Source organism: Coregonus lavaretus, assembly GCF_964263955.1.
Source record: "Coregonus lavaretus genome assembly, chromosome: 36".
In the NCBI taxonomy this organism is placed as follows: Eukaryota; Metazoa; Chordata; class Actinopteri; order Salmoniformes; family Salmonidae; genus Coregonus; species Coregonus lavaretus.
This window is the reverse complement of record NC_140023.1, coordinates 4,643,672-4,664,174: the sequence shown is the minus strand read 5'-3', so window position 1 is coordinate 4,664,174 and position 20,503 is coordinate 4,643,672. Positions and strand designations below refer to the sequence as shown.

At 41.7% G+C, this 20,503-nt stretch overlaps 1 protein-coding gene across 1 annotated transcript in view; it reads left to right on the top strand.

Annotated features, from left to right (window-relative positions):
• The window catches only part of LOC311110511 (inactive phospholipase D5-like), a gene marked incomplete at its 5' end in the record, with an annotated part of 66,995 nt that extends 52,372 nt beyond the window's left edge, over positions 1 to 14,623 (top strand). The window contains 8 exons of the mRNA XM_084153031.1: positions 2,492 to 2,684; positions 6,731 to 6,839; positions 7,429 to 7,553; positions 8,425 to 8,622; positions 11,562 to 11,698; positions 11,876 to 12,041; positions 13,362 to 13,452; positions 13,645 to 14,623. Coding sequence (XP_084009157.1) covers positions 2,492 to 2,684; positions 6,731 to 6,839; positions 7,429 to 7,553; positions 8,425 to 8,622; positions 11,562 to 11,698; positions 11,876 to 12,041; positions 13,362 to 13,452; positions 13,645 to 13,919 — 1,294 coding nt within the window. The 3' untranslated portion in view covers positions 13,920 to 14,623. The remainder of the gene's footprint in view (positions 1 to 2,491; positions 2,685 to 6,730; positions 6,840 to 7,428; positions 7,554 to 8,424; positions 8,623 to 11,561; positions 11,699 to 11,875; positions 12,042 to 13,361; positions 13,453 to 13,644) is intronic.
• Positions 14,624 to 20,503: the final 5,880 nt, after the last annotated feature.

Sequence of the window (20,503 nt, the reverse complement as noted above, 5' to 3'; positions counted from 1 at the left end):
ACAACAAAGTCAAGGTATTGGAGTGGCCATCACAAAGTCCTGACCTCAATCCTATAGAAAATATGTGGGCAGAACTGAAAAGGCGTGTGCGAGCAAGGAGGCCTACAAATCTGACTGTTACACCAGTTCTGTCAGGAGGAATGGGCCAAATTTCACCCAACTTATTGTGGGAAGCTTGTGGAAGGCTACCCGAAACGTTAGACCCAAGTTAAACAATTTAAAGGCAATGCAACCAAATAATAATTGAGTGTATGTAAACTTCTGACCCACTGGGAATGTGATGAAAGAAATAAAAGCTGAAATAAATCATTCTCTCTACTATTATTCTGACATTTCACATTCTTAAAATAAAGTGGGGATCCTAACTGACCTAAAACAGGGAATTGTTACAAGGATTAAATGTCAGGAATTGTGAAAAACTGAGTTTAAATGTATTTGGCTAAGGTGTATGTAAACTTCCGACTTCAACTGTACATCATGTGTTTCTAAAATGTATCTCAAGTTTTAATGTCACAGTGAAATGCCTTTCTTAAAGCTCCAAACCCCAAAATGCCCTAATCAATATCAATGGAGCACTAAAATTAACAAGGTAGAACAAAAATACACAACAAATAAAAATAAGAAGTAAGAACATGAGAAAGTAAGAAGCTATATACAGGGTCAGTTCCAGGGTCAGTTCCAATACCATATTAACAATGTGCAGGGATACTGGAGTGATAGAGGCAGATATGTATAGGGGTAAGGTGACTAGGCTTCAGGATATATGATAAACAGAGTAGCAGCAGCGTAAATGATTGTGTGTGTGTGTGTGTGTACGTGCGTGTGTGTGTGTGTGCATACAGACGGTGCAGAAATAAAACACAAGGGTCAACTCAGTCTGTGTAGCCATTCTGTTAGTTATTTAGCAGTCTTATGGCTTGGGGATAGAAGCTGTTCAGGAGCCTGTTGGTGTCAGACTTGATGCACCGGTACCGCTTGCCATGCGGCAGCAGAGAGAACAGTCTATTGCTTGGGTGGTTGGAGTCTAAAGATTTTACGTGCGTTCCTTTCACACTGCCTGATGTAGAGATACTGGATGGCAGGGAGCTCGGCCCCAGTGATGTACTGGGCTGTCCGCACCACCCACTGTAGCGCCATGTGATCGAGGGTGGTGCTGTTGCCATACCAAGCAGTGATGCAGCCAGTCAAGATGCTCTCAATGGTGCAGCCTGTACAACTTTTGGAGGATTTGAGGGCCCATGCCAAACCTTTTCAAGCTCCTGAGGGGGAAGAGGCGCTGTCGCGCCTTCTTCACGACTGTGCGCGTGTGAGTGGACCATTTTAATTATTAGTGATTTGGACACCGAGGAACTTGAAGCTCTTGACCTGCTCCACTGCAGCCCCGTCAATGTGGATGGGGGTGTGCTTGTATGCACATTAAAGTGGGTCTAGGGTGTCTGGGATGATGGAGTTGATGTGTGCCGTAACCAGCCTTTCAAAGCACTTCATGATTACAGATGTGAGTGCTACAGGGTGGTAGTCATTGTGGCATGAAGCCATCTTAAGACATGTGGGGATTACAGACTGGGACAAGGAGAGGTTGAAAATGACCTTGAATATACGTGCCAGATGATCTGCGCATGCTCTGAGAATGCGCCCTGGAATACTGTCCAGCCCCGCGGCCTTGCGAGTATTAAACCTGATTAAAGACTTTACTCATGTTGGCCTCGGAGAGCGAGAGGGAAATTAGAGATTTCCTACTGGAGTGCCAACTGGTGGGGTAAAGAAAAAACTACAACCTGGGTTCAAATTATTTTAAATACATTAACTGTGCGTAATTGAGCCTGCCTGATGCAATGGAACCAATGGAATAATCCCAAAACTGCAAACCCTGACCATCCAAGCAGACTCAATCTGTTGCTCTAAGTATTTCAAAGAAAACAAGTACTATTTGAACCCAGGCTTGATGACTGACTATTGGTATTGGGACTTCACTAGCTGGGTTTAGAAGTCTTTTTACCTTTGAATCTCTCATTTCCCTTACATGTATGATACTATAATTCACTTTACTTGAAAGCAGCCGGATGCAGAGATAATTATGCAAGATGATGCCCTGGAAAATGTATTACAGTTCAATTAGAGTTCTGCCACGGTGTTCCTGTGAGAAAGCAGTCCAGCCACTCTTCTATTCACCACTACAAGCCATCTCAGTGATAATGCCTAGACGGAAAATGTTCTCAAATATAGTGTAGGAGGTAATCATAGGTGAACGTCAATGCATATGACCTAATTTTACAACATCCCAAGGCAGCTGCACAAGTGACGGGTGATTCTGTGGCTAATGCAGACAGGCATAATTGTCTCTGTGCTGTAAATGACTCTATTAGAAGAATACTTTGGGGGCTTCTTTAATTAAACTTCTCTGGCTTTCAGGTCTTTTCAATTACAAGCCTAAAAAACAGCCATTTGCCATCATTAAATGAGGATGTTTTTCACTTTTTTTTAATTTCAGGGTAGTGCTTGTGGAGAATATTCCAGAAGATGTTACCTTCTCTGAGAATGGTACGGCCCACCTCCCCCTCTCTGCTGGGCTGCACAGCCTGTTGGACATGGCCGTGGCTGGTCACTCTGTGGAGATTGTGTCACCTCAATGGAACCTGAACTCCTCCGACTATGAATCCAGCTTCCTACAATCTTCTAGGCAGGTAAGCAAAGCAACCAATCAGGTAGCCCCCCAGGCCAAGTAAAGCATTACTGTTTATCACACCTAGCCATAACGCTTACTTTACGTTGCAGTTTTACTTATGGTATTTTTCTTGTCAACAAAACCTGTTTTATTGGAAGATGCTCATTACTGTTCTTCCACCAAGAATACAAATAATGTACGTTTTATTGTCACATGCACAAGTACAGTAAAATGCTTAACTTGCAAGCTCTCCCCAACAGTGCACTTATCAATAAAATAGAATAACTAATTTTTTTTAAGTACCCTACCGGTCAAAAGTTTTAGAACACCTACTCATTTCAAGGGTTTTTCTTTATTTTTACTATTTTCTACATTGTAGAATAATAGTGAAGACATCAAAACTATGAAATAACACATATGGAATCATGTAGTAGCCAAAAAAGTGTTAAATAAATCAAAATATATTTTATATTTGAGATTCTTCAAATAGCCACCCTTTGCTTTGATGACAGCTTTGCACACTTGTGTCATTCTCTCAACCAGCTTCATGAGGTAGTCACCTGGAATGCATTTCAATTAACAGGTGTGCCGCCTTAAAAGTTAATTTGTGGAATTGCTTTCCTTCTTAATCCATTTGAGCCAATCAGTTGAGTTGTGACGAGGGGGGGGGGGGGGGGGGGGGTATACAGAAGATAGCCCTATTTGGTAAAATACCAAATCAATATTATGGCAAGAACAGCTCAAATAAGCAAAGAGAAACGTCAGTCCATCATTACTTTAAAACATGAAGGTCAGTCAATACGGAACATTTCTAGAACTTTGGAATTTTCTTCAAGTGCAGTTGCAAAAACCATCAATCGCTATGATGAAACTGGCTCTCATGAGGACCGCCACAGGCATGGAAGACCCAGAGTTACCTCTGCTGCAGAGGATAAGAGTTTAATAAATAAATGCTTCACAGAGTTCAAGTAACAGACACATCTCAACATCAACTGTTCAGAGGAGACTGTGTGAATCAGGCCTTCATGGTCGAATTGCTGCAAAGAAACCACTACTAAAGGACACCAATAGGAAGAAGAGACTTACTTGGGCCAAGAAACACGAGCAATGGACATTAGACTAGTGGAAATGTGTCCAAATTTGAGATTTTTGGTTCCAACCGCTGTGTCTTTGTGAGACGCGGTGTGGGTGAACGGATGATCTCTGCATGTGTATTTCCCACCGTAAAGCATGGAGGAGGTGGTGTTATGGTGTGGGGGTGCTTTGCTGGTGAGACTGTCTGTGATTTATTTAGAATTCAAGGCACACTTAACCAGCATGGCTACCACAGCATTTTGCAGCGATACGCCATCCCATCTGGTTTGGGCTTAGTGGGACTATCATTTGTTTTTCAACAGGACAATGACCCAACACACCTCCAGGCTGTGTAAGTGCTATTTTACCAAGAAGGAGGGTGATGGAGTGCTGCATCAGGTGACCTGGACTCCACAATCCCTCGACCTCAACCCAATTGAGATGGTTTGGGATGAGTCGGACCGCAGAGTGAAGGAAAAGCAGCCAACAAGTGCTCAGCATATATGTGGGAACTCCTTCAAGACTCTTGGAAAAGCATTCTAGGTGAAGCTGGTTCAGAGAATGCCAAGAGTGTGCAAAGCTGTCATCAAGGCAAAGGGTGGCTATTTGAAGAATCTCAAATATAAAATGTGTTTTGATTTGTTTAACACTTTTTTGGTTACTACATGATTCCATATGTGTTATTTCATAGTTTTGATGTCTTCACTATTATTCTACAATGTAGAAAATAGTAAAAAAAAATAAAAAAATAAAAAAACTTGAATGAGTAGGTGTTCTAAAACTTTTGACCGGTAGTGTATATAATAAAGAAAACAAGTAATAAGAGAAAGCGATATCCAGGGAGTATATATGCTGTCTTGTTCACCTTATTCCACCTGCTTTGATTTCTTGTTGCTTCAAAGATCAGCCTTAAGTCCAGTCTTATCGATCTCTCACACATTGGCTTTATAGACTTATGCAGAATGGGTATGGCCTTTTTTCTGCCAGAATGTGCCATTAGTAGGTTGCAGGCAAAGCCGAGCCCATCCATTGTGGACGGCCATTAGCACTCAAACACCCCTGCTTAAGAGGCTAAAGTTACACTGGGGTTTGGCTAAAATGGCGGCGTTGAGGTTTGGACAGCCCCTGTATCTACCCACTGGCGTTTACTTCATTGGGCCTAATGGCACCCCTTGGCAGTTTAACTGGAGAGAAATTGCACTTGGGAGGCCTCCAGGCTACACAAACCTAATCGCTGGAGCCTGGCCCAATGTTAAAAATGGAATTAAAATAAAATGCATTTTTTAGTTTTTGGTAAATAAAAACACTAAAATAATATAATATAATATGCCATTTAGCAGACGCTTTTATCCAAAGCGAGCGACTTAGTCATGTGTGCATACATTTTTACGTATGGGTGGTCCCGAGGATCGAACCCACTACCCTGGCGTTACAAGCACCATGCTCTACCAATTGAGCTACAGAGGACCACAAGGAATTCAGCTAAAAATGAATTTTAATTTAGGAAATCTGTTCCAAAGTATTCCCACGAATAAAAAGAGATACATACACTATATATACAAAAGTATGTGGACACCTCTTCAAATTAGTGGGTTCGGCTATTTCAGCCACACCCATTGCTGACAGGTGTATAAAATAGATTACTCAGTCATGCAATCTCCATAGACAAACATTGGCAGTAGAATGGCCATACTGAAGAGCTCAGTGACTTTCAACGTGGCACTGTCATAGGATGCCACCTTCCAACAAGTCAGTTAGTTAAATTTCTGCCCTGCTAGAGCTGCCCGGTCAACTGTAAGTGCTGGTATTGTGAAGTGGAAACGTCTAGGAGCAACAACGGCTCAGCCGCAAAGTGGTAGGCCACACAAGCTCACAGAACAAGACCGTCGAATGCTGAAGCGCGTAGCGCATAAAATTGTCTGTCCTCGGTTGCAAAACTCACTACCGAGTTCCAAACTGCCTCTGGAAACAACGTCAGTACAATAAGCGTTCGTCGGGAGCATCATGAAATGGGTTTCCATGGCCGAGCAGCCACACACAAGCCTAAGATCACCATGCGCAATGCCAAGTGTTGGCTGGAGTGGTGTAAAGCTCGCCGCCATCGGACTCTGGAGTAGTGGAAACGCGTTCTCTGGAGTGATGAATCACGCTTCACAATCTGGCAGTCCGATGGACGAATCTGGGTTTGGTGGATGCCAGGAGAACGCTAGCTTCCCCAATGCATAGTGCCAACTGTAAAGCTTGGTGGAGGAGGAATAATTCGTCTGGGGCTGTTTTTCATGGTTCGGGATAGGCCCCTTAGCTCCAGTGAAGGGAAATCTTAACGCTACAGCATACAATGACATTCTAGATGATTCTGTGCTTACAACTTTGTGGGGAACAGTTTGGGGAAGGCTCTTTCCTGTTTCAGCATGACAATGCCCCGTGCACAAAGCAAGGTCCATACAGAAATGGTTTGTCGAGATCGGTGTGGAAGAACTTGACTATCCTGCACAGAGCCCGGACCTCAACCCCATCGAACACCTTTGGGATGAATTGGAACGTAGACTGCGAGACAGGCCTAATCACCCAACATCAGTGCCCGACCTCACTAATGCTCTTGTGGCTGAATGGAAGCAAGTCCCGGCAGCAATGTTCCAACATCTAGTGGAAAGCCTTCCCAGAAGAGTGGAGGCTGTTATAGCAGCAAAGGGGGGACCAACTCCATATTAATGCCCATGATTTTGGAATGAGATGTTCGACGAGTAGGTGTCCATATACTTTTGGTCATGTAGTGTATGATTGTGTCTCAATGTAATCTAGGTATGAAATTATTGTTAGTTTCAAATACAATATATTTTTGGACTTACTTGTGGTCATTTTGCAGTGTAGAAATTATTATAATTATGTTCCGGCCCCCGACCATCCGCTATGACAAAACGGCCTGTGGCTGAATCTAGTTGCCTACCCCTGACCTATGATGATCCTATTGATTTGTGTTCTTGGTTACAGGGTCAGGCTTTGCTGCAAAGACTGCAGGGTCTGAAGAAGAAGGGAATCAATTTGAAGATCGCCAGTGGAATGATCAACTCTGTAGAGCTCAAGAGCCTGTCTCGTCACAGTGAGTTATGTTGTCAACCACAACATCAGAGCTACATTTACATTCCATATACAGTATATTGCCACTATATAGAAAATACTGGATATTGCAGAGTATTATAGTGAACGGTGGTGCAAGGAAGCGAACCCAGGTCGCTGGCGTGAAAGGCAAACACCCTATGCATCGCACCAATAGGGTTAACCCTATTGCCGTGATGCCTGTTGACGTGACGTTCCAAGCCAGTCACCAGGGTTCACTTCCCTCCCTCACCGTTCGCTACAATTGTGTCAGAAGTGGGATGACGGCTGTGAGGCTATCGGAATGCACGGCCCGGACGTGTGAGGGGGCTGAGTAGTCAAATCACAGGAACTTGCCTTCCCGTTCAGAGGGGGCAGTGTAGCGATCCTCGCTATATGAGCCACGTTACAATTGCCACCAGGTGGGTTGACCCTATCGAACCCACAACCCTGGCGTTGCAATAACATTCAGTATCAAAAATATGCAAAAATAGAGAAAATCAGAAAGGGTGCAAATACTTTTTCACAGCACTGTACAATCAAATGTTGAGATTTCTATCTCTGTTGTTTTCTGTCTTTTCCTACATGTGTAGGTGAGGTACACTACATTAACATGACAGCCCTGACCAAAGGCTTTCTGCACTCTTCTTTCTGGGTGGTGGACAGGCAGCACATCTACATCGGCAGCGCCACCATGGACTGGCGATCACTGTCCACGGTATCTTAGTATATTCACTCCATTATATTACCTACCTGTGTATATTTCTGTAACGTTTATTCTCCATTCAATGAGACCAGTCCACCTATGAGTACACCTCATACTGACTAATATGTTCCATACCTTGATTGCATAAACACTTTTACCAACCTACTGTGTACACAAAACCAGTTTTTGATTTTGAGGTCTGATATTTTGCAGGCATCTTCTCTGGGGATTGTCCAATGACTCTGCAATCAATATTTATCCAAACACTGCTATTTACACTAGGAGAACAGCATCCATTAATTGGCTCAGGTTGCACAAACATCCTGAATATGAAAGAGATGCAACTTTATAGTTGGCAGAAAACGTCACCTTTTAACGTGCATACGAGAAAGGACAATACTGAATTAATTGAGTGGGGACAAAAAGGGAATGTGGACTTTCTTTCATGTGCTGCTCAAAGCTGAAAAAGTACAAAGGTTAATTAAAGTGTGACCCCATTCACCATACCTAGCCAGTCTATCTTTATCACTTCACTGAAATAAACCTTTGCTTGAGAAGTGCATCACTTGAAACCCCGCTGTGAGTGGTGATGGGAGAGGCCTGGTGGAGTCCCTGCCTTGTTCAGGGCCAGAGGAGGGCAGAAGATGATGGGCTGGAGGGGAGAGGAGTAATGGGCTGTGGAGAGGAAACAAGAACGAGGGAGGGAGGGAGAAGGGGAAATTGAAGTGTGGGGAGTAGGAGATGGGAGGAGAGGGGATGGGAAAGGGGGAATGGAAGGAGAGGAGAAGGGGGGGAGGATGGGTGAAGTTGGGTATGGGTGGAGTCCCTGGGGGCACATGCTAACATCGTACAACATCTGTGCGGTTGCTTTGTTGTCTCTCAGATGAAAGAACTGGGCATCATCGTCTACAACTGTAGTTGCCTGGCACTGGACCTGCACAGGGTATTCAACCTCTACTGGCAGCTGCAGTATAAGGACTTTATACCGTCCTTCTGGTCCAAGAGGCTGAGCGCCTTGTGGAACAAAGATGAGAACCTTCCGCTTCTCTTCAACAACACCAAGGCTGAGGTCTTTGTCTCTGTGAGTGACAACTAATCATTCTCCCACATGGCTTCATGCATAAGGACAGGAGTTTGTCCGGACGATGTGACCTTATAACAAGAGCCTTGAGTTTTTCCAGATCTGGTCACAGTCAGGGAAAAACTCATAGCTTTACTATTATCTCAAAGTATTTTTTTTATCATTCTGAGACAGGCTCATCTTTATACTGGATTAATGAATACTTTTCATAGATGATGAATTCTGTGGGGGTTTTCTTGCTAGCAATAAGAAATTGCCAATATTTATGGATACTATTTGAAGACTTTTCTTGGTTAAAGCCTATTCATTAGTCCTGATATAAATGATGTAAACATTTGCAAAGTCCTCCCACAGTAATAACTTTGACGAGAGGTGACAGTTGGGTGAATAAAGCAATTTCTTAAACAGCTTGATATGACTCATCAGCTGGTGTTTTAAGTATGCTGACTGGATGAAAAGTGGCATTGCTTCCAACAGAAAACATATGTTTGTCTGGTTGTAAATTAGGCCAGTCGATGAACATTTCTGAAAAGCAGAGGAAACGTTCATCAATCGGAAGTATTGATAACATGGAACTGTGATCCGTCATTGTTCTCATCACACACATTCTCTCTCTGCTGATAATATACTGTAGATTTCTCTGAAAGTGGGCCTACTGTAGCATACAAACACACACACAGCACACCTTTTCAAGACAAAATAACATACTCCAAGGACACAAAAGTACACTCGAAGCGAAGTAATTCTGGGGGGTCAGTCTTCCTTCAGCCGCCCCGCAGCAGACTAAAAACTATGGGTGACAGGGCTTTCAGTTGCGCGGCTCTGCGGCTGTGGAACACACTTCCAGACAGTATTAGGGCTGCAGAGTCTCTGTCGTCCTTCAATGCACAGCTCAAGACCGTGCTGTTCAGAAAAGCTCTTAATTCTGTTCTCATGTCCTCCAGACCTGTATATACAGTTGAAGTCGGAAGTTTACATACACTTAGGTTGGAGTCATTAAAACTTGTTTTTCAACCACTCCACACATTTCTTGTTAACAAACTATAGTTTTGGCAAGTCAGTTAGGACATCTACTCTGTGCATGACACAATACATTTTTCCAACAATTGTTTACAGACAGATTATTTCACTTTTAATTCACTGTATCACAATTCCAGTGGGTCAGAAGTTTAAGTTTAAGTTCTAAGTTGACTGTGCCTTTAAACAGCTTGGAAAATTCCAGAAAATGACTTTTGAAGTTTCTGATAGGCTAATTGACATTTGAGTCAACTGGAGGTGTACCTGTGGATGTATTTCAAGGCCTACCTTCAAACTCAGTGCCTCTTTGCTTGACATCATGGGAAAGTCAAAAGAAATCAGCCAAGACCTCAGAAAAAAAATTGTAGACCTCCACAAGTCTGGTTCATCCTTGGGAGCAATTTCCAAACGCCTGAAGGTACCAAGTTCATCTGTACAAACAATAGTAATCAAGTATAAACACCATGGGACCAAGCAGCTGTCATACCGCTCAGGAAGGAGACGCGTTCTGTCTCCTAGAGATTAACGTACTTTGGTGCAAAAAGTGCAAATCAATCCCAGAACAACAGCAAAGGACCTTGTGAAGATGCTGAAGGAAACCGGTACAAAAGTATCTATATCCACAGTAAAACGAGTCCTATATCAACATAACCTGAAAGGCCGCTCAGCAAGGAAGAAGCCACTGCTCCAAAACCGCCATAAAAAAGCCAGACTAAGGTTTGCAACTGCACATGGGGACAAAGATCGTACTTTTTGGAGAAATGTCCTCTGGTCTGATGAAACAAAAATATAACTGTTTGGCCATAATGACCATCGTTATGTTTGGAGGATAAAGGGGATGCTTGCAAGCCGAAGAACACCATCCCAACCGTGAAGCACGGAGTGGCAGCATCATGCTGTGGGGGTGCTTTGCTGCAGGAGGGACTGGTGCACTTCACAAAATAGATGGCATCATGAGGAAGGAAAATTATGTGGATATATTGAAGCAACATCTCAAGACATCAGTCAGGAAGTTAAAGCTTGGTCGCAAATGGGTCTTCCAAATGGACAATGACCCCAAGCATACTTCCAAAGTTGTGGCAAAATGGCTTAAGGACAACAAAGTCAAGGTATTGGAGTGGCCATCACAAAGCCCTGACCTCAATCCTATAGAAACTTTGTGGGCAGAACTGCGAGCATGGAGGCCTACAAACCTGACTCAGTTACACCAGCTCTGTCAGGAGGAATGGCCCAAAATTCACCCAACTTATTTTGGGAAGCTTGTGGGAGGCTACCCGAAACGTTTGACACAAGTTAAACAATTTAAAGGCAATGCTACCAAATACTAACTGAGTGTATGTAAACGTCTGACCCACTGGGAATGTGATGAAATAAATAAAATCTGAAATAAATCATTCTCTCTACTATTATTCTGACATTTCACATTCTTAAAATAAAGTGGTGATCCTAACTGACCTAAAACAGGGAATCTTTACTAGGATTAAATGTCAGGAATTGTGAAAAACTGAGTTTAAATGTATTTGGCTAAGGTGTATGTAAACTTCCAACTTCAACTGTAGCTTTGATTGTTGTCTGTGTTCTATGGTCTGTTTTTTGGGATAGTTAAAACATTTTAGCACCTTGGGTGTGAGAAAAAGACCTTTACAAATTAAATGTATTATATTATTATTATTGTTATTATATATCAAGAAATAGAGAACAGAGACAGGATCAGTTAGAGACAAGTAGAAAGAAGGTAGCAATGCTGTTGGAATACTAATGGTCAAAGATATGCTCTAAGAGGTGGTGGTGATGATGACGACGATGATGATGATGATGATGATTTGATGACAATGATTGATTGCATCTGTATAGCCCTGGCATTGACATGAGGGCCTCCGTTCTCTACCCTCTACTGATTTAAAAGTCTTATCTTGTGACAGAGCTCTCCAGATGTCTTCTGCCCTAAAGACAGGACCAGAGACCTTGACGCCATATCCTACGTGATCCAAAAGGCCAAGAAGTTCATCTACATATCCATTACAGACTACCTGCCTCTCACTAACAGGAATGCTCACAGGTGAGCAATTTGTTAACACTGACAGCACCTATCACCTTATTGTTAGTGTTGTATTGTTTGCCGATTTATACAATGACAACTGCTAGAATGAAACCGATAGGATAAAACTGTGTAACTGTGTATAATTACCTGTAATTACCAAACAGATTAGTGTGTAACTCTTTGTTACCTTGGCAGATACTGGTCACGTATAGACGGGATGCTTCGGGAGGCCTTGATCCTGAGGAACATCGAAGTGCGTCTGTTAGTAAGCTGCTGGGAGCAAACGCATCCCCTGACCTTTAACTTTGTGTGGTCCCTGAAGACCCTGTGTATGGAGCTGGCCAACTGTTCAATGGAGGCTGTGAGTGTGCACCTACATTATCGGACACCACACGCATACATCCTCATTACCTGGATACAAACTGACGTTATACAGAATCATCAAACCTACATTACCAGGCTCATTATACCTACAGTGAGCTACAAAAGTATTGAGACACATTTTGTTGTTGTTTTGAAATGATACAATGACTATGAGATTAAAGTGCAGACTGTCAGCTTTAATTTGAGGGTATTTCCATCCATATACGGTGACCCGTTTAGAAATTACAGCACTTCTTGTACATAGTCCCCATTCTAGGGGACCAAAAGTATTGAGACAAATTCACGTATGTGTATTAAAGTAGTCAAAGTTTTAGTATTTGGTACCATATTTCTAGCACACAATGATTACATCAAGCTTGTGACTCTACAAACTTGTTGGATGCATTTGCTGTTTGTTTTGGTTGTGTTTCAGATTATTTTGTGCCCAATAGAAACGAATGGTAAGTAATGTATTGTGTCATTTTGGAGTCACTTTTTTTTTGTAAATAAGAATATAATATGTTTCTAAACATTTCTTCATGAATATGGATGCTACCATGATTACAGATAGTCCTGAATGAATCGTGAATAATGATGAGTGAGAAATTTAGACACACAAATATCATACCACCAAGACATGCTAACCTCTCACCATTACAATAACATTTTGTTTGGGGGGGGGGGGGGGGGGGGGTATATATTTGTGCATCTGTAACTTTCTCACTCATCATTTTTCACGATTCATTCTGGACTATCCGTAATCATGGTAGCATCCACATTAATGTAGAATTGTTTATTTACAATAAAAGTGACTCTAAAATGACAATATATTATTTACCATTCCTTTCTATTGGCCACAAAATAATCAAATCCAAAGTGCTGGAGTACAGAGCTAAAACAACAAATGTGTCACAGCCCCAATACTTTTGTAGCTCACTGTATATAATCATCTCTACTGTAAGTAATGTAAAACGTATTCATCTCTACTGTAAGTAATGTAAAACGTATTCATCTCTACTGTAAGTAATGTAAAACGTATTCATCTCTACTGTAAGTAATGTAAAACGTATTCATCTCTACTGTAAGTAATGTAAAACGTATTCATCTCTACTGTAAGTAATGTAAAACGTATTAATCTCTACTGTAAGTAATGTAAAACGTATTCATCTCTACTGTACCTGCAAACCTACTGTACGTCATGTAAAATGTATGCATTCATCACTACTGCTAAGCCAGTCCTTGTCATTCATCACTACTGCTAAGCCAGTCCTTGTCATTCATCACTACTGCTAAGCCAGTCCTTGTGTGTTTTGTGCAGAAGTTCTTCAGCCCCAGAGAGCAGAGAGATGGCACGCTACAGGGAATCAACCATAACAGATTCATGGTGACAGACAGTGCTGTGTACATAGGTGAGTTCACTTGCATTAATTTCAGATGAAAATAACTATTTTGCGAATGGTTGATTTGTTGATTCAATTATTGGTCTAGCTACTGGTTGGTGGATTGATTTGTTTGCTTGTGAGGTGGGTTGACTCTTGGGCTAGTACCTTTGAATCTATATTTCTGATTATATATTTTGACGGGTGTCTGTTGTCCCACAGGCAACTTTGACTGGGTGGGGAATGAGTTTACGTTCAACGCTGGAGCAGGCATCGTGATCAATCAGGCGGAGGGGGTGAAGGAGAAAAACTCAACGTTGGTGGAACAGGTGAGGGCTGCGTTCGAGCGGGACTGGTATTCGCGCCACACCAAGAGCCTGCAGGCTAACAAGATCCCAGTCTGCAACAAGCACCAGCTCAACCAACTGGCACATCTCAAAATCGCTCAACCAACAGAGAGCAGTGGGAGTAAGGAGAGTCCCAATGGCTCCCTGTAAATCCAAAGACGTGGTGCATTACAAGACTGATTTATGCAGGCTTTAAGAGAAAAATAACCGTTTAATGCTGAAATCGGACACTGTGGACCTAATATAGGACTTGGAGGTCATTTGTTCTTCTATTCAACCTTCTGCTTATTACATCCTGACTGTTTCTTACAAAAGGCATTCGTGGGATCAGATCAAATAAATTGATTTTCTATTGAATGCCGAACCTCAGTAAATATAGTTAATCATTTAATCAATTTTGCCAATAATGACGTCATTCATCACAACCCTTTAAAACCCTCTTTGGCCAAAACAGGTTGGAGCTGCATGGACAGTAGTGTGGAGATATCCTATACAAATCTATCCTCCAAAAGGTGTTTACCTGGTGTGCAGCATGCCTCCAGCCTCGACCAAATGAACGGGGGCCATCTGTCTGTTGGACCACATCTGATCAAATGAAGTGAATGGGAAAGAAGAATGCCAGAAACATGACCTCATCTGACTCCTAAGCTAATGACATCTATTGGATGTTTATTGTTGCAGAGTACAGACAATTATGCCCCATTGGCATCCATCTATTTTGGTATCACGTCTAAAATCCTGTTTTGGTCTAAACCAGAATGTATACTTGATTATGTTTAATATCATCATGACCAGGGTTGATCTCAGAATCTTTACTCAATTTCCAGCATCCAATTTTAAGTAAAAGTTGCATTGTCTTCTATTCTGTATATTTTCTTCGTTGGAAACATTCAAAAGGGTAGAACTAGATATTTAACTTTTAATAGAGATTTAGGGCTGTTATGTTTCTAACATGATCAAATAATGTATCTATTATTAATTATTTGTCAAATGTACATTTCTGTACTCAAAAGGTGAGTACCTTGCTTCCTGGATAGTATTGAAAACCACCACTAGAAAAACAAAATGTCCCTGGACTATACTATACCAACTGCCGAGGTCAATTGCATACTAACATTGGAAGTAGCTGAACTGCCCTTTAAGGTCTAAGGCAGAGATGGGCAACTGGCGGGCCCCCTTTTGTAGGCCCACGGATCAATTTTTTAATAATTTTTTTAAAACTCTGTCAGGATCTCAATTTACTGTTGAGTTAGAATAGTAGAATACACAAGGTGAAATTTGGTTGTGCATCAGCAGTTTTTCTATTGTTATGTCAGTCACTGACAGTCACTCAATTAGCCCATGTCAGCTAAAATGTGTTTTCTTGTAAGTTAGTCTTGCGGCCAGCTACCTAAACTTTTAGTAATCATGGTTGAATTACCGACTGGGGGGCCTCCATTGATTTTGCTAGTCACTCTCAGTCAGGTTTCATATTAAAAACTGCTAACATTTCTCTCCACCCTATGGCAAAATGTGTAGATTTGCAGGAAATTAGCTCTAAAACTGCACATTTTTCTCACCGCCCCATGACAAAATGAGTAGAATTGCATGAAATTAGTTATAAAATTGAAAAACTTTCTCTCCGCCCCATGGCAAAATGTGTAGATTTGCAGCAAACTTGCTTTAAAACTGTAACATTTTCTCTACGCCGCATGGCAAATTTGTATAGAATTGCAGGAAATTAACTCTAAAACATATAATTTCAGCCTCTGTGGCCCCCCATAAGGAGTTCAGATGTTTTTGTGGCCCCCACCCCTATCAACGTTGCCCATCCATGGTCTAAGGTATTTGTTTGGTAAAGTTACAAGACAGGACAACGATTTTACCTAATGGAATATTGTTCAAAGATTCCCAAGGTCTTCATGAATAATTGGGTTTATTTGGTATAACTCAGCTGGAAAAAGGTGTTTAACCAGTGGGACAACTGTAGCTCTCTTTAAAAACAGATGTTGACTAATTGAACAGATACTGAAAAAAGCAGTTGGAGGGGATGTCAGTCAGTAAGATCAATAGCATGCATTTTTAAAGACTGCTAAACACCATTTCCAGTTCCAGAAAGTAACCACAGCAACACTTTACACCACCCGCATGATACAAACTTTGCACATGATCATCAAAGATGATCAACTACAGGAGTTGTCAACATCTTTTTATGAACATGTCACACCAATGACTAAATACTGTAATAGGCCTATCTGTGGCATCTGATGGGCATTACACTTCTATTAATTATGTTTCATCTGTCTTTTCATCGTCTTTTTACAGTAATATAATGAGAGAATACTTTCTCCATGTTTACAGGTGGTTCTCTTCACACATTTTATAACTGGGGTTCTGTTCTATCATATTTTGATACAGGAAAAATATTCATAGTATATTGAAAAAATAACAATGCACTTACTTCCTGAAAATATTAATAATATTTTGTCAGCGTTAACCAGTACATAAATGTAGCATTAACACATCTATGATGTCCACTGCACTTGTGCCAGACAATGTTCTTAAAATAGTTTAATCTGACAGTAAATATCTGTACAACAATTTACCCTTTTAACTACAGGTAACTGCCAAAATAAAGGAAACATCAACAAAGTGTCTTAATAGGGCTGCCAGAACAGCGCCAATGAGCCTTGGCATAGATTCGACATTCGTCTGGAACTCTATTGGAGGGATGCAACACCATTCTTCCAAGAGAAATTCCATAATTTGGTGTTTTGTTGATGGTGGTGGAAAACGCTGTCTCAGGCGCCACTCCAGAATCTCCCAAAAGTGTTCAATTGGGTTGAGATCCGATGACTGAGAGACACACCCTTTAAACCCCCCTATGCTCCTTTGAGACCCCTCTTTCAATGTCACTGAGATCTCTTCTAGCCATGGTAGCCAAAATAATGGGCAACTGGGCATTTGTATACATGACCTTAAGCATGATGGGATGTTTTAATTTCTTAATTAACCCAGGAACCACACCTGTGTGGAAGCAGCTGCTTTCAATATATATACTTTGCATCCCACATTTACTCAAGTGTTTCCTTGATTTTGGCAGTTACCTGTATGTCCTCATGTCAAAAAGAGGTAGTCGAAGGCATCGGACTGCTTTTGGTGCAACAGTCCAGAGTAGGCTATTTTTAATATTGTTTTAGGAGTGCATCAATTTTGACTGTCAATTATCTGGTTAGGAATAACACGAAACATGTTTTCTTCTTCAATTGCTGGCAAACCTTCAGTCACTGTATTACTCTTGATGTAGCAATTCTGGGATGAACATTTCCTAACCTATACATCGAACCCATTCATTACAGATCAGAGCACACCAAATTTTGGGTGTCCCAAATACAACCTACAGTATAAACTGTCCCTGACTAACTGTTGCCACCTAGAGTTAGTTTGAGGAAAGGCTACATCTCTCACCTGCAAACAGGCACAAAAGACGTCTGAAATACAAAGTATTAAAGTAAAGATGAAGGAATAGCCTCGGTCCTCATCATCACTTGTGCATTAGACAGCCTACATTTGATTAGAATAGACTCCTGTGTAGTTTTTCAAAATGTTACATTAGATTTCTACATCCACAGTAGGTCATACTCTACTACTGACTGGTAAATGAGTTCATTTAAAAAGGTAGGATTGTAATATTCATTTTTTACCCCGTTTTCGTGATATCCAATTGGTAGTTAGTCTTGTCCCATCGCTGCAACTCCTGTACGGACTCGGGAGAGGCGAAGGTCGAGAGCCATGCGTCCTCCGAAACACAACCCTGCCAAGCCGCACTGCTTCTTGACACACTGCTCGCTTAACCCGGAAGCCAGCCGCACCAATGTGTCGGAGGAAACACCGTACAACTGCAGAGCGTGTCAGCGTGCATGTGCCCTGGCCCGCCACAGGAGTCGCTAGAGCGCGATGGGACAAGGACATCCCTGCAGGCCAAACCCTCCGCTAACCCGGGATCGAACCCGGGTTTGTAGTGATGCCTCGCCTTAGACCGCTGCGCCACTCTGGAGGCTGTAATATTCTAATAATAGCTTGAAGAATACCACTGTGGTCAAGGTGATTTACAGTTAATTAAACAAGGACATTGCATCACAACACACTGAAGACCAGTGGAGGCTGCTGAGGGGACAAAGGCTCATAATAATGGCTAGAACCGAGCAAATGGAATGGCATTAAACCATGTGTTTGATACCATTCCACCCATTCCGCTCCAGCCATTAGCACAAGCCTGTCCTCCCCAATTAAGGTGCCACCAACCTCCTGTGGTGAAGACATTGATTGGGCTGGTTCAACATTGCAGCAGACAGTGTAGGTGACTGCCGACTGACTGGTCTACAAATCACATTGCGTCGTAAATAACGGCTCATTATTTGTAGATCAGTCAGAAAAATCACAAATTACCCATAATACATCACGGTTTTGACGCTCTCGAACATGACCATTCATTTCACCACTGTCTATTACAGTACAATGACTGCCCTCTGGAGGACAATATGTACTGAACAAAAAGATAAAACGCAACATGTAATTTTACTGAGTTACAGTTCATATAAGGAAATCAGTCAATTGAAATAAATGGCCCTAATCTATGGATTTCACATGACTGGGAATACAGATATGCATCTGTTGGTCACAGATACCTTTTTTAAAAAGGTAGGGGCATGGATCAGAAAACCAGTCAGTATCTGGTGTGACCACCATGTATTTGCCTTATGCTGCGCGACACATCTCCTTCGCATAGAGTTGATCAGGCTGTTGATTGTGGCCTGTGGAATGTTGTTCCGCTCCTCATTAATGGCTGTGCAAAGTTGCTGGATATTGGCAGGAACTGGAACACGCTGTCGTACACATCGATCCAGAGCATCCCAAACTTGCTCAATGGGTGACATGTCTGGTGAGTATTCAGGCCATGGAAGAACTGGGACATGTTCAGCTTCCAGGAATTGTGTACAGATCCTTGTGACATGGGGCTGTGCATTATCATGCTGAAACATGAGGTGATGGCGGTGGATGAATGGCACAACAATGGGCCTCAGGATCTCATCAAGGTATCTCTGTGCATTCAAATTGCCAACGATAAAATGTAATTTTGTCCATAGCTTATGCCTGCTCATAGTATAACCCCACCGCCACCATGGAGCACTCTGTTCACAACGTTGACATCAGCAAACCACTCACCCACACGATGCCATACACGTGGTCTGCGGTTGCGAGGCCGGTTGGACGTACTGCCAAATTCTCTAAAACGACATTGGCGGGCGGCTTTTGGTAGAGAAATTAACATTAAATTCTCTGGCAACAGCTCTGGTGGACATTCCTGAAGTCAGCATCTGTGGCATAGTATTGTGTGACAAAACTGTATTTTAGAGTGGTCTTTTATTGTCTCCAGCACAAGGTGCACCTATGTAATGATCATGCTGTTTAATCAGCTTCTTGATATGCCACACCTGTCAGGTGAATGGATTATCTTGTCAAATGAGAATTACTTACTAATAGGGATGCAAACAAATTTGTTCCCAAAATTTGAGATAAATAATATTTGTGTGTGTATGGAAAATGTTGGGGATCTTTTATTTCAGCTCATGAAACATGGGACCAACACTTTAAATGTTGCGTTTATATTTTTGTTCAGTGTACATTACACCATCTCTGTTTCCAAATGTACAAATAAGCAGAGTAAGTTATGCAATACAAATGTGTTCTTATGCATAATACAATACACATTTTTTGCTCAATTTTGGCATGCTCACTGTTGCATGCCCTGCCTTTATGAACTGTAGGCCTAAAGTACAATAGACAGCCTTCTTTTAACAATATATTTCAAAATACAAAAGGAGTGTATATTTATTGTATAACCTTGATGCCGATATCGAATTGATACATTTAATGTTTACTCTTAATAAAAAATGTTCTGATGTATGTGTTGTGGTTTTATTCAGAGCCTACTGTACACGTCACTGTCCAGTCCAACCTCAGGTAGGTCTCCGCGCTTCAGTGACTATCAATTTCAGATGACTTGTGGTTTAACCTGTGAACTAATTAATCCTATCTCAAGAGTGGGGTTTTTCCAGCTAGCACACGGAAACTTCGCCCTACACAGGCCAATATACGGGCATTGTAGTTTAAATCAAGGCTACATCACTATTCAGGTATGTGGGTAGAGAAGTATCAGGGATTCTGAGTATTGTGCATACAAAGGATCAAAAATAATAAAACACTTCTACAGGCTCTCGGTTATCACACTACAAATAGCATTTTTTTCAAAACATGATCGCCTACAATTTACCTTATATTGATGATTACCTGGCAGGCTATATTTTCCCAAACGTCTTTTGCAGATGTAAAGACAATTTTGCAGAAATTCTATAAACAGAACTTCACATTTTGGTCCAAAATAATCAGTGTCATGTCAAATGTCAACAATAGAACAAAAGACAAACTATTCTTGTGAAAAAAAACGTTCATCCTCGCCAAATCGATCCACACCGCCACTCACCTGACCGGCTGTTCTACATGTAGAATGCTAAACACCGACGTAATCGGTTGAGAGGAGGAGAGCTGGTTAGGTTCAGAAAATGGCGGAAACTGAGGTTTAGTTTGAAACTGCTAGTGAGCCGAGTGAAGCTAATAGTACAGGAAGTGAGAATGAGTTGGTTACAGTGGCGAAGAAAAAGGGAAACAAAGATGTAAAGCTATGTTGGAAAATA